At 44.5% G+C, this 14,037-nt stretch overlaps 2 protein-coding genes across 2 annotated transcripts; both read right to left on the reverse strand.

The window, feature by feature from the left end:
- Positions 1 to 1,830: 1,830 nt before the first annotated feature.
- ATNIH1004_003000 (uncharacterized protein) lies at positions 1,831 to 6,669 on the reverse strand (the record flags this gene model as incomplete). The annotated part of the gene is made up of 3 exons (XM_033567682.1): positions 1,831 to 4,616; positions 4,876 to 5,127; positions 5,211 to 6,669. 3 exons carry the CDS (start codon positions 6,667 to 6,669, stop codon positions 1,831 to 1,833), a joined length of 4,497 nt encoding a protein of 1,498 aa, XP_033429677.1.
- A 3,350-nt stretch (positions 6,670 to 10,019) lies between these two features.
- ATNIH1004_003001 (uncharacterized protein) lies at positions 10,020 to 13,454 on the reverse strand (the record flags this gene model as incomplete). Its single annotated transcript, XM_033567683.1, has 2 exons — positions 10,020 to 11,266; positions 11,696 to 13,454. The coding sequence occupies 2 exons, from the start codon at positions 13,452 to 13,454 to the stop codon at positions 10,020 to 10,022; spliced, it is 3,006 nt and encodes a 1,001-aa protein (XP_033429678.1).
- Between the last annotated feature and the right edge of the window lie 583 nt (positions 13,455 to 14,037).

Genomic DNA, 14,037 nt, shown 5'->3' on the forward strand with positions numbered 1-14,037 from the left:
TAAGGCGGATATAACTTAATCGGGGCTGAAACACCTCATCCTCTGTCTTCACAGGCGGGGAGTAAAATAATAAATCCGCCAACTCCGCACGTTCTGGGATATGATAGTACCGGGGCTGCAGGGACCAGATTGGCGAGCAAAAAAGGCGAGCAAAAAAGGCGAGCAAAAAATGCAAGCAGTTGCAGACCTCAACAGAAAGCTCACTGAACTACGAGAAAAGGCAAAGGAAAAGAACCGATTAAGACATTTTTGATAAGGACATGGATCTTTTTAACCATCAGTATGAAAATGGCCCTAAGCGCCAAGAAAGTGAGGCCCAGAACCGTCCTTCACTGTTCGATATCCCTTTTGGCGAATCTCTTCAGTAAGGCTCTGGCAACGTTTTCGCAGGCGTCTGACCTCAGGTTCACCAAAAGGAGACAGAGCTACCCGAACATATCGTTCAAGCAAAGAGGGCCATATCCGCACCCCAAAGCCAGAAGTTAATAAGCCAATTAGAGGAGCAAATTAAAAAAGGCAAGGAGACTAAAAACTCAGATACTTGCGATCCCAGGTTACAAAAGTAATAAGGAAGCAAAAGATTTCTGGATATCCTAACTATATTACAAAAAAAGAAAACTGATGGTGTTGCTGCCGCGCTAAAAGTAAGTTTTACTATTATATTCTAGTTTCACATGCATTGTACTCAGAACTGCCTAGAGGTCGAGTCGGCAACTATAACTGGTAGACAAATGCCACCAGTCGAGCAGCCACAAATTACCAAACTTCGTCGCTACAGCTGTACGGCACGGAGAGCACAGGGAGGAGAATCTATAGAAGAACTTGAAGAGATAAATGCTTCATGGACGGTGGGAAATCTTCACGACTGCCCATGGCCAACCTATCCGTTGCCAAATGGTGGTGCAATCATGGTTGAGAAAATTACAGCTAGGAAGGATTGGAACATCCAATATATTAGCTATTATTTAATAGAGATCCCTGTGATGGAAGGAGAAGAAGAGGAGAAGAAAGGTATAGTACTTTATCAACTTAAGTAAGGAAGGTATAGCAACTAACCAACGAAGATTAATGCCTGGAAAATATAGCAGGCGATGTAACGTGCACATTTGCAGCAACCAATAAATGAAATAAAAGAAAATGAGACGGCAAGGCTTACGAATATAAAAGTCTGGATTTTACTGCGTCCCCAGCACCAGGAAATAAGGACAAAGACAATTTGGCAACACAATCCCAGAAACTGAGTGCATTGTTGCTGTAAGAGGACATACTAAACCAATCTCTTGGCTATGGTACAATTCAAACGACTGCTCGGAGAGAGAAAAGCAGAGTCTCTAATTGGTCGAGTTTGTCATAGAGACGGAATGCCTTTACCAGGTAATATTAAGCCAAGAATATTTACCTACATGACTGCAGCATATCTGGATAATGCGACAAGTCTGGAGTACCTTCAGAAGAGTATAGTGCCACCCACGCTGTCTGTCTAACAACCCCAAGACCAGCATGCTCTGGAGGATAGTCTCATGGGCTACATTGATACGAAGATTGGAAACCTTAGTCAAAGTATCGGCAATGTAATAGCTTCAAGCATTGCTCGTGGGGTGGAAAGTGTGGTTAAAACACTGGTCCTCCATCCAGTCTCGGTTGGATGAAACTTTAAAGATCGCCTCGGGCAGTGGAGGAAATTCTGACTACTGATATGCGTATTTTCCCCACCTATAATAGGATTTTGAGATAGGAACTACCTAGACAGCTACTAATTATTGATTTTTTGAAGCTAGCTGACTTGGGCTTAACTTCTTAGTTGACGGGCAGCGGCTATTGAGACGACTTTTAATCAACTTCCTGTAAATCGTGACATGGGGACACATGCGAAGCCCTTATGAGGTTGATAAGAAGGGGGTGATTTGTAAGACACGGTTTGGTAGTAGCAGATACTTTTAGTCTTTGAGGTGGGTCGGCGTTGTGTTCTTCACTGAGCTGCCTAGGGTTAGGCTCTTCCAAAACCTTCTGAGATAGTTGATCATTATCAGCTGCAGCAATTGCTTCTGGGTGTCTAGTCGGTAATGCATTGAGCACGTTTTTCCAATCGCTGAGAGAACATGAGGAGGATATAGTATGTGGATGATTAGGGCCCAGAATGTTATTGCGGAATTCAAGGCATTGTTCCATTAAAGCAAAGGCATCTTGCATCTTGCCAAGAAATTTCCAGCAACAGGCAAGGTTGTTCATACTAGACAGAGTGTCAGGATGCTGTAGCCCCAGCACTTGCTTGCTCGTCCTCATTACCTGCACCTCCAACTCTTCCGCTTCCTTCCATCGTCCCTGGTGCATGTATATCGACGCTAAGTTACCCATGCTGGTCAGAGTGTAGGGATTCTCAGGCCCTAGCACCTGTTGGCGGTTTCTTATTACCTGTATTCCTAGCTCTTCTGCCTTCTTCCATTGTCCCTGGTTACTGTATATTGATGCTAGGTTGGCTATGCTGGTTAGAGTATTGGGGTGCCGTGGTCCCAGGGACTTTAAACAAAGCTTTAGTTCCTTAGTCTGCAGCTCTTCTGCTTGCACCCATTGTCCCTGATTTGAGTATGTCAATGCCAGGTTGGCCATGCTAGTTAGAGTATCGGGATGCTCTGGGCCTAACACTAGTTTACAGGCCTTTATTACCTGTACTCCCAGCTCTTCTGCTTCCTTCCATTGTTCCTGATTCCTGTATATAAATGCCAGATTGTGCATGCTGAGTAGAGTGTTTGGGTGCTCCAGCCCCAGCACTTGTTTGCGGATCTTTAGTACCTGCATCTCTAATTCTTGTGCTTCTTTCCATCGCCCCTGGTCCATGTATGTCGATGCTAAGTTACACATAATAGTTAAAGTGTCGGGGCTCTCGGGCCCTAGAACCTGATTACAGGTTTCTATTATCTGTACCCCTAGCATTTCTGCTTTCTTCCATTGCCCCTGGTTACTGTATATTAACGCAAGGTTGGCTCTGCTGGTTAGAGTATTGGGATGCAGTGGCCCCAGGGACTTTAAACAAAGCTTTAGTTCCTTAGTCTGCAGCTCTTCTGCTTGCGCCCATTGTCCCTGATTTGAGTATGTCAATGCCAGGTTGGCCATGCTAGTTAGAGTGTCGGGATGCTCTGGTCCCAGTACCAGTTCACAGATCTTTATTAGCTGTACTCCCAGCTCTTCTGCTTCCTTCCATCTTCCCTGGTTTCTGTATGTGGATGCCAAGCTGGCCATGCTGACCAGAGTGTCGGGGTGCTCCGACTCGAACACCTGTTTGCGAACCTCTAATACCTGCACTCCTAGTTCTTCTGCCTCCTTCCATCGTCTCTGGTCTTTATATATTAATACCAGGTTGTCGATGCTAGCTAGAGTGTCAGGATGCTCAGGACCCAGCACCTTTTTGCAGACCTTTATTATGTGCGCTCCCAGCTCTTCTGCTTCTTTCCATCGTCCCTGATTCGAATATATGAATACCAGGTTGTCCATGCTGGTTAGAGTGTTGGGGTGTTCCGGTCCCAGCACTTGTTTATAGATCTTCGTTACCTGTACTCCAAGCTCTCCTGCTTCTTTCCATCGTCCCTGATTCCTGTATATCGACGCTAGGTTGTGCACGCTAATTAAAGTGTTGGGGTGCTTTGGTCCCTGTACCTGGTTTTGAATCTTTATTACCTGCACCTCCAGCTCTTCTGCTTCTTTCCATCGTCCTTGGCTTATGTATGTCGAAGCCAGGTTACCCATGCTGTTTAGTGTGTAGGGATGGTCTGGCCCTAGTATCTGTTTGCGGATCTTTATTACCTGTATACCTAGCTCTTCTGCTTCCTTCCATCGTCCCTGGCTTCTGTATGTTGATACCAGGTTGTCCATGCTGGTTAGAGTGTCGGGATGGTCTGGTCCCAGCACTAGTTCACATATCTTTATTACCTGCACTCCCAGCTCTTCTGCTTTCTTCCATTGCCCCTGATTCCTGTATGTTGATGCTAGGTAATGCATGCTAATCAGTGTATTGGGGTGTTCTGGCCCAAGCACCTGTTTTTGAATCTCTATTACCTGCACCTCCAGCTCTTCTGCTTCCTTCCATCGTCCTTGGTCCATGTATATCGATGCCAAGTTTCCTAGGCTAATCAGTGTGTTGGGGTGTTTTGGTCCAAGCACCTGTTTTTGAATCTCTATTACCTGCACCTCCAACTCTTCTGCTTCTTTCCATCGTCCCTGGTTTCTGTATGTGGATGCTAGGCAGGCCATGCTGGCCAGAGTGTCGGGATGCTCTGGCCCGAACACCCATTTGCGAACCTCTAATACCTGCATTCCTAGCTCTTCAGCTTCCTTCCAACGTCCCAGGTTCCTATATGCTGATGCAACCCAGGCTATGCTAGTTAGAGTCGAGGCGCTGGTGTCACGGTGTTTCTCTTTTTGCACGCGTATGATGTTGCTAAATAACTCAACTGCTTCATTGTATCTCCCATCACTATATAGGCACTTTCCGACCTTCTGAGTCAGACTGATGTATTTCTCTTGCGCTTTCTGAAAGTCGACTTCTCCTATTATTGCTAGGGCATGAGGTAGATATGCTCGCCATATTTTTCGATTCGCATGGTCATCATCCGGAAAATGTTCTTTTAATCGGTCAGCGGTTTTTTAATATTTGCAGGCTAAACTATTGGTTCTGTCTTATCCAGTTCTGGGTCGCAAGATGGACAAGTCGATGAAGACTTAATAAGTTGTCTTCTCTCTGCTCACTTATAAAAGAATATGCCTTAAGGAGGCCAATCGCATCAGTTCTTTTTTTCTTGGAGGCAGCCTGGGGAAGAAAAGACAGAGGAATATCTCGTGGATTAATGCAAGCCATAAATGATAGATAGTCAGCTGCCAGACGGTTCAAGCGCTGGATCTGTTGGAATGATATCAGCCAAGTAGTGGCCACGGGATTTTGGATATCAGGATATCGCCCTTCATCTTCAAAATCCTCACTCAAGAGCTCCACAATATCTGGCTCCTGCTCTTGTAGAAGCTCTATATAGTCAGAGGCTCTAATATCATTCTCATTAATATAAGCTGCAGCCTGGGTGATTGCCAGCGGGAGATAGGAAAGTTGTTCAACAAGCGTTGTAGCAGTATTCTGGTTAACTGGATGGTGATTTTCTATTAGTGATGTTTCAAGCATCCTCACACTAGTTTTTTTTTATTTAACTGTGAGATTGGTATTATACTGGAAGATGCCAGTCTCACAGCTAACTTCTGATTGCGAGTGGTAAATAGAATATGACCTTGGTCACTTTGAGGAAGAAAGTTGCTCAGTGCTAAGGCAGTGGAGCTGCCTTTGACCCACATCTCCATATCATCAGCATTGTCAAAAATAAGAAGCCATTTCCCAGCACTCTTTTGACAAAAATAAGCCTTGATTTGGTCCTTCACCTCAGCTGGCTTTATACCTTGGAATCCTACTACATCAGCGATATCCATATATGCTTGTTCAACACTCTCATGGCTGGTACAAGGGATCCAGAAAATCGAGTATTGGGGATATCTGTCTCGCATGCGGTAAGCCACTTCAAGCGCTATCTGAGTCTTTCCAATCCCACCAAGTCCACAAATAGCGATTCTGGAAGGCCCGCCATTTTGCAGGATTAATCGTTCAATTGCAGTAACTTCATCTTCACGGCCCACGAATCGTAAGTTCTTCCCAAAGGGGACCTTCCAGTGGCTTGCTTGAGGCCTTTGTTTTTTCAGATCAGCCCGCCTCTCAAGTATAGGAATAACTGTGAGGAGAGTCCTTGTATAAGCAGCGGCAACAAGGGCTGCGTATCCTTGCCATTGTTTATGTTTGTGTGTGTCACAATAGTCACAAATTCCTCGGATAACAAGGCATGGAAGTTGGTCCATGAGCCCAGCAGCCTCCATCTCAAAGCAGAGAATGCCCATCTCTTGGGCGATGGAGTCTCGTGTATCGGCATCTTTCATAACCTGGTTCCCCGATGCAATTAATCCATAATGAATATGGGGTTCTGTGGTTGTTCGAGGCGCACGGATTATCAACTGGGTCAGATCACATGATGAACAATCGGAGTTTGTGCTCTGATGATTGTAGGTTGAGTTAAAAAGCAAATCTTGATAAGGCCGTGAAAATTGTTCTCGCATTTTTTGGTGTTTCTGCAGTTTATTTGAAATAATACCTTCAATAGGAGAGCCTTTAATTATATAATCACTGCGTATTTGAGAGACTGCGGTCAGCAGAAACTGAGGAGGCTTGTTAAGTGACCCAGTGCGCTCGAAGCGTCTATCACGTAGCGTCTTTCCATAGTCATACTGGATTATGCCTCCAGAAGTCGCAGTTGGCATGCTGACTACAACATCGCCGAGACGGATATCAGCTTTTGGGCTAGGTACGCCGCCTCCAATCCCCACCATTAGCCCAAATCGAAGAGACGAAAATGTCAGTAGCATATAAGCAAGCACCGTTGCGGCAGATGTGGTCCCGTAAACACCGGACGGTAGGCAGGCCACTACTACATTATGGCCATTAATACTCCCAAGTGTGTAGACGCTGTGATCTGCTTTTGGCTGGCGCAGGAAAGGGTGGACTTCATCCAGCATGGCCTTTGCTGCAGCCATTTCCAGCGGCAAGGCGCATATCCATGCGACCGTGTAGTCATCGAGTGCGGATACCATTTTTGCATGGCATGAATAACATAATAAACAGCAGTGAACTTTGCTGGCCAGGCCGCACTAAACACCTGAGAAGGAAAGTCATAAACGTAATTTGGAGTAGTGTACCGTAAACGTAGGGTAGATTTTCCATTGGTATGCCCACGCAGAGGTTAGAGACCTACCGTATTCGGTATGGTCACATGGCCTCTCTTAGTCCCCTATCTAGATAGTCAGCTCGTCCAAGCCCCATTCAATTGAAGAGAATCGTGCCTCGTGGGCAAGATGGATGGGGGAAAAAAAGAGGAGTAACCGGGGTACCTTCAGCCAATCATTATTATTTGTAGATCAAGTAATAGTGCAGGAGGTATAAAATATAAAACGGCTAACTATGAGATTCTCGCATACAATACAATACAGGATTCCGGAACAGGGGATGCCTTAATTAGCATCATACATGTCAACTACGATGGGGCGCTGAAGTACAACGTATATCGAATCATTAAGCCGACCAAAAAGGCTCTATTTATATGGCTGAATAGGCCAAGTATTCGAATTAGTAATCTGTTGAAGAATCCTTTTTAAGCTGTCGACAATTAACTAAATAACTGTCAAATAATATGGCCGCTGGTGGACCAGAATCATGTGACCAGATCGGGGTAAAACCCCCGCGGAGCACACAACAAAATAATCAATCAAGAATAACCAAGAAGGATAATCAAGAAGAGCCCAACCAGCTCAATTTATTCAAATAAGACCTTTTTACCAATCATACTCTATTTTCTCTTCGGGACTAGCCGTATATCTAACAATAACTAGTTATGGTAATATTGATTATTCAGCACCTTTCTCGGTCAAATGTTGTTGATGATACAACATCATCGGATTGCGTATACTTTCCTATATTAGTTAGTTTACATTCTTCGTTTGTTTACCTCGCCTTTATAACGCGAGATGGTTTGGTAGTTTAGTTGAATCAGAGACATAATTCTTCGAGGATCGATTCTTGTGAATACGCGTGTTTTTATGGTCGACAAAGCGTATCACTGGCCTGTCGGCCGTAAACGCGATGTGGTCTTTTTCCGGTTGATAATATTAATGTAGTAGTACAGCCCGTCTTGGCATTACAGCTTGAAATAAATCAGAGAGTATGAGATGCATGTACACCATATTGCAAAACGGAGCCCAGGTCTTACACTCTTTCACTCTTCTTCAAACCTTAATGCCCAAGACAATCTAAACTACTGTTGGAATTGTTCTTAACAACCTGGTTCTTGGCTTTGTACGGTACTGTAACGATACTATGATATATTTTACGGAAGTATCTATGACTAAATAACTTACAGTAGTTACCATGTTTCATGTATACAACTGCAGCCTAATGCCCCTCCCTCAATAATAGTTCCCCATCTCACTAAAAATACTCCCAGTCGATCATCCAAGTGCAGTGGTAAGATGGCACACAATCTTGCTGCCTCAACCTTGGCATTAACCCATGATATAATCGTTAGTAATGAACTCACTGTCCCCCAGATGGCTAAGGCTGTTGGCTGCAATATGCGTACAATCAGACGGCTTCGCTCCAGTATGCGCCAATTTGGCAATGTGAAGGCACCTCCCAATGTAAAAGGGCGGCCACAAGGTTTACTCCTGTTGTTATTTAAGCTCTTTGTGATCATCTACTAGAAAGGCCTTATTTGTACCTTGATGAGATGGTGCTTTTTGTATGGGATGAGTTGCAAGAAATGGTGACAACGTGCTGTATTAGTCGTGCTTTCAAGCGTGAAGGCTGGTCAAAGAAAACCGCAAAGCAGAAAGCAAGAGAATAAAATGCAGATCTGCGAGACATATACTCTTATTTTGTTTCTGATTTTTGCTCATATCATCTCGTTTACGTGGATGAATCTGGATGCGATAAAAGGATAGGCTTTAGAAGAACCGGCTGGTCTTCTCTCGGCAGCAGACCCTCCCAAGTGATCAAATTCCATCGTGATCAACGGTATCAGATTCTTCCAGCCTATGCTTAAGATAGAGTTGTCTTGTCCCATGTCTTCCAAGGCTCAACTGACGCCTCTATCTTTGAAGATTTTATTAAACAACTTCAACACTGTGGAAAATGGCCAAAGCCAAAATCTGTTCTTGTCATGGATGACGCCTCCTTTCACCATTCTGAGAGAATAGAACGAATGCAAGCAGGGGTCAAGCTTGTATATTTGCCCCCGTACTCACCGGATTTGAATCCAATCGAGGACGGCCAGGGCGTTGATTCTTTCCTTGAGTGGCGTGTTGAGACTGTGTCTACGAGTAAACAAAGTGCAGAAGGGCATTTCCGTAATGCCGGTCTGACAATCGAGGTGTTATAATGCAGTACAGTATTCTGTATTTTAGTCTTTCTCCCAGCCATATACCTGAATTACCGCAGCATCAACATCTATCAAGTTAATTAGGCTTCAAGACAATCAAAGAAGTAGAAGAGTAAATGAAGAAGTTTGTCCCACAACGTCGGCTGCAAGGTGGCCACAATGGTAGGCTCACCCTTGGGTTATTACACTAACAGTTCTTAATACTGCTACAACTGTTCAAGTCCAAAGTTACATCTCTATTTGGCAAGTTAAATTCGATTTGTATAGCTTTACTTCCTAATGTACAAGTGGGAGAAGTGAAAGCAAAGGTAAAGTATGGCATGAGATTAACGTACAGCCAATGTGTCCAACCAGCCCCCTAGTGGAAGTTTTATAATGTCTCAAATTCATTGAACGGTCTTCTTTCACGTCTACTTCCTCCAAATCTCGAATAATATTCTCTATATACCCCACTGCGCCTCTGAGTATTATAATACGCGCAAAGGCGCAGTGGACGCCGAGAAGTCAAAGAGATGGTGGGTCGATGGTACAGCATCCTGCAGGTTCGGCTTATATGGTTTGGAACTCTTTGACTCTTTCTCGGCGCCACTCCTGAAGCCCAATTTATACTGGGCTTAGATCAGTACTAGAGTAATTCACAACGTGTATGGTATATAAGAGTACAGTCTTTTGGTAATTAATATATGGTTTTGCACTTAAGTTACCTATAACCGAAGAAGCTGTCTTTCAAGGCAACTAGTTGCCTTGTTATCATAGAACTATGTAGGTAGTATGACTTGAAAGAGCCCAACTCCATTTCATAAACTTATTTAAATGGTGAGAACTAGAGATTTACCACTGGAGATTTTACTATTGCGCCTGGATGATTCTCCTACTTTACTTTCTCTGTCCATGCCAGGAAATAGAGAATACATACTTACTATACGTGTGTTGAAAAATTGAGAATAGAACTTCTACAACTCAGCTCGTCTAATATCCAACTGGATGGTGCAAGAATATGGTAGTCCTAAATTAATCCACTTCTTGTAAGTCTCGGCCTTGCGGCGCGGGTGACGGTGTTCTAGAAGCTATGATAAGAGGATGAGTTCCAGGAAATAATTGAGTAGCTGGTCGTCCTTGGGTATAAGGTAGATTGATACGCTTCACCACAGTTGCTGGAGACTCTGCTGAAACTTGTGGCAGATGCTGCGGACATCCTTCTTTAGTGAAAGGTCTTCGATCAAGTAATGAATTGTACTCATCTATCCATTCACCAAGAGCACGAGAGGAGGATCTGGAACGCGGGTGATTAGGCCCTAATACTCTGCTGCGCAGATCAGAGCATTTTTTTATTAGAGCCAAGGCATCCTGAAGCTTTCCCTGAGATTTCCAAGTATAGGCAAGATTATTCATGCTGGTTAGAGTATCGGGATGCTCAGCTCCCAGCACAGTCTTCCTTGTCTCCATTACTTGTACCTCCAGCTTCTCAGCTTCATTCCATCGTCCCTGATTCCAGTAGGTTGATGCCAGATTCGCCATGCTGGTTAGAGTATCGGGATGCTCAGCTCCTAGCACAGCCTTTCTTGTCTCCATTACTTGCACCTCCAGCTTCTCAGCTTCATTCCATCGTCCTTGGCTTCGGTAGGTTAATGCCAGATTCGCCATGCTGGTTAGAGTATCGGGATGCTTAGCTCCCAGCACAGTCTTCCTTGTCTCCATTACTTGCACCTCCAGCTTCTCAGCTTCATTCCATCGTCCCTGATTCCAGTAGGTTGATGCCAGATTCGCCATGCTGGTTAGAGTATCGGGATGCTCAGCTCCTAGCACAGCCTTTCTTGTCTCCATTACTTGTACCTCCAGCTTCTCAGCTTCATTCCATCTTCCTTGGCTTCGGTAGGTTGATGCCAGATTCGTCATGCTGGTTAGAGTATCAGGATGCTCAGCTCCTAGCATAGTCGTTCCTGTCTCCATTACATGCACAAACAGCTTCTCAGCTTTATTCCATTGTCCTTGGCTTCGGTAGGTTAATGCCAGATTCGCCATGCTGGTTAGAGTATCGGGATGCTTAGCTCCCAGCACAGTCTTCCTTGTCTCCATTACTTGCACCTCCAGCTTCTCAGCTTCATTCCATCGTCCCTGATTCCAGTAGGTTGATGCCAAGCTCTCGATGCTGGTCAGAGTATCAGGATGCTCTGGGCCAATCTTGTTCTGGTTGATCCTCATCAGCTTGTTATAAAATAACTCTGCTTCATAGTATCTCCCATCACTAGCAAGGCAATCTGCGATCTTCTTAGTTAAGTCAATATATTGCTCCTCTTGTATAATAAATTCATTTTCATGTACAAGCGCCAAAGCATGAGGAAGGTATTCTTGCCAACGTCCTCGATTAGTACACTGATTATCTGGGAAAACCTTCTGTATATGATCAGCCACCCTCTGGATCCAGTGATTGAATAGTCCATTTTTTCTAAGCCAGTTACGGGTCGCAATATGCACAAGCCTGTGCATATTTATATATATGTCTTGGCCGTTTGTAAATGAGTATGCATTCAGAAGCCCCAAAGCATCAATTACTTGTTTTCTGGATGTTGAGAGAGGAAGAAGAGACTGCGGGATATTTCGTGGATTAATACAAGCCATGAAAGATAGATAATCAGCTGCCAATTTGTCTTGATGCTGAATCTGTTTAAAAGATATTAACCAGGTACTGATCACGGGGTTCTGGATATCCTTGTAGCGTCCTGGATCCCTAAAATCTTCGCTAAGGAGTTCCACAGTATCTTGTTCCTGCTCTTGGAGAAGTGCAAGGTAAGTAGATAAATTAATACCGTTTTCAATAATATATGCTGATGCCTGCGCAATTGCCAAAGGAAGAAAAGCCAGTTGCTCTAGAAGAGTAGCTGTTATCATGCTATCTTTAAGCAAGCCCTTATTTGTCAATGTACTTTCCAGAATCTTTAATGCGGTTTCTTTATTCACGTCTGGAATTGGAACAGCGTTGAATGGTGCCAGTTTCATGGCGAGTTTTCGGTTTCGGGTAGTAAACAGAATACGATTCTGTCCACCCTCAGGGAGAAGATCCTCAAGGGCCGGAAATTTGTCATTAGCTGTTAACCACATCTCGGCATCATCCGCATTATCAAAAATTAATAGCCACTTTCCTGCACGCTCGGAACTGAGGTATATTTTGATCTGTTCTTTAACCTCTGCTGGCTTCACGTTGTGAAGCCCAAGTGTCTCGGCAAATCTCAGGAATGTCTGTTCAATCATGGCGTGGCTTGTACAGGGGATCCAGAACACCGAGCGCTCTTTATCCTGGTCCCATATGCGGTGTGCTAGCTCAAGGGCCACTTGAGTTTTCCCGACCCCTCCTAAACCGGTGATTGCAATCCTCCTGGGGCCATCCGGCATTGTTATCAAATTTTCTAGCTTTGTGATTTCATCATGACGACCGACAAACTTTGGATTTTTTGCTAGTGAGACCACCCAGTGCCGCACTCGATTGCACTTTATCAAGTCTCGGTCTGTGCGGCAGATAGGCATGACTGATAACAGTATTTTCGTATAGGCAGCCGCTGTCAAAGCTGCATATCCTTGCCACTCCTTTTGTTTATGGGAGTCGCAATAATCGCATATCCCTCGGATCACAAGTGTTGGAAGCTCGTCCATAAGGCCTGCTGCCTCCATCTCAAAGCAGAGTATTCCATGCCGTTGTGCAAGACGATCTCGCGTTTCCGAGTCCTTCATCACCTGATCTCCGGATGCAATCAATCCATAATGAATAGAAGGTGTCCTGGTATCACGTGGTTGCCGTTTAATTAGATATCGTGTATCGCACTTTTTACAGCTATCTTCCTTGTCGGCATGGTGATAGGAGAAGTGAAAAAGAGTGTCTGTGTGCTGTTCCGGGGGTGAAAATCTCTCCTGCATGTTAGGGTTTCGCTCTAGTACTTCCAACACTATCTTTAAAACATCATCTTCGCCCCCAGTCATTTGTTTTGCTTCAAGTTGACTCATATGTGTTAAAAGAGCTTGCGGTGGTTTATTTAATGTGCCTGTTGGCTCGAAATGTCCACCTTGAACTGCCTTTCCATAATCATACTGTATCACCCCACTGTACTTTCCAACCGGTTTGCTGACCACCACATCACCTAGACGAATGTCGTTGTTTTTGCCCGGGACGCCGCCTCCAATTCCCACCATCAGTCCATATTGAAGTCGAGGAAATGCTACACACATGCGAGACACAACAGTCGCGGCTGACACTGTGCCGTATACGCCAGCTGGTAGGCAGGCAATGACGATATAGTGGCCGTTCAATTCGCCAAGTTCGTAGGCATTGGGATCGCTGAGGGTCCTAGGTAAACAACAGTGAATTTTGTTCAGCATGGCTCGGGCCGCCGCCACCTCCAGCGGCAAGGCACATATCCACGCGATTGTGTAGTCATTGTGCGTTAAAGAGGTCATGGTGGTGTAAGAAGAGAGCAGGCTAAAACAAGTCAAATGGGATGTCCCGATAATGCCAAGTTTAAACGTGAAAAAATTTTTGATTATGGGCAAGAGAATGCAAAGTACGGTTTATCAGGCTGGAAAAAGAGGGGTAATAGCTATGTGTTCCTGCAAGGCTGCCCACTCAATGGACAGTCGCCTAGCCATGGGCAAATACGTTAGAATTAACTGAAGGCAATAGAAATCTATACCGAGAGTGCACCTAAATATTTTGACAGATATCTTTATTCAGAATCCTATGCTTGTTCCTATGGACCCTTTCTGGGGACAAGAATGTTACAAATCCATATTAGAGTCAACTCAGGTTCACATGTCAGATCGGAAATCGCTATTCTCTGACTGTTGCCCGTTGCTGCCAAGTTGGGCTAACTAGTTTGAGACACACTATTAATGGTTTGCAGAGGGAGCTTCTATGTATTCAAGATACAATAAGCAGCACCTAGTTTCGTATGCTTACGTTCAATACCTCTGTATTACTTGAATAACAGACTAAGCTTAGTATAGTATGGATTAGGTTGTGGAAGTGGTGCTGAGAAAGAGT

Source organism: Aspergillus tanneri (assembly GCF_003426965.1).
Source record: "Aspergillus tanneri strain NIH1004 chromosome Unknown AapTan_1_pilon_pilon_pilon, whole genome shotgun sequence".
Lineage (NCBI taxonomy): Eukaryota > Fungi > Ascomycota > Eurotiomycetes > Eurotiales > Aspergillaceae > Aspergillus > Aspergillus tanneri.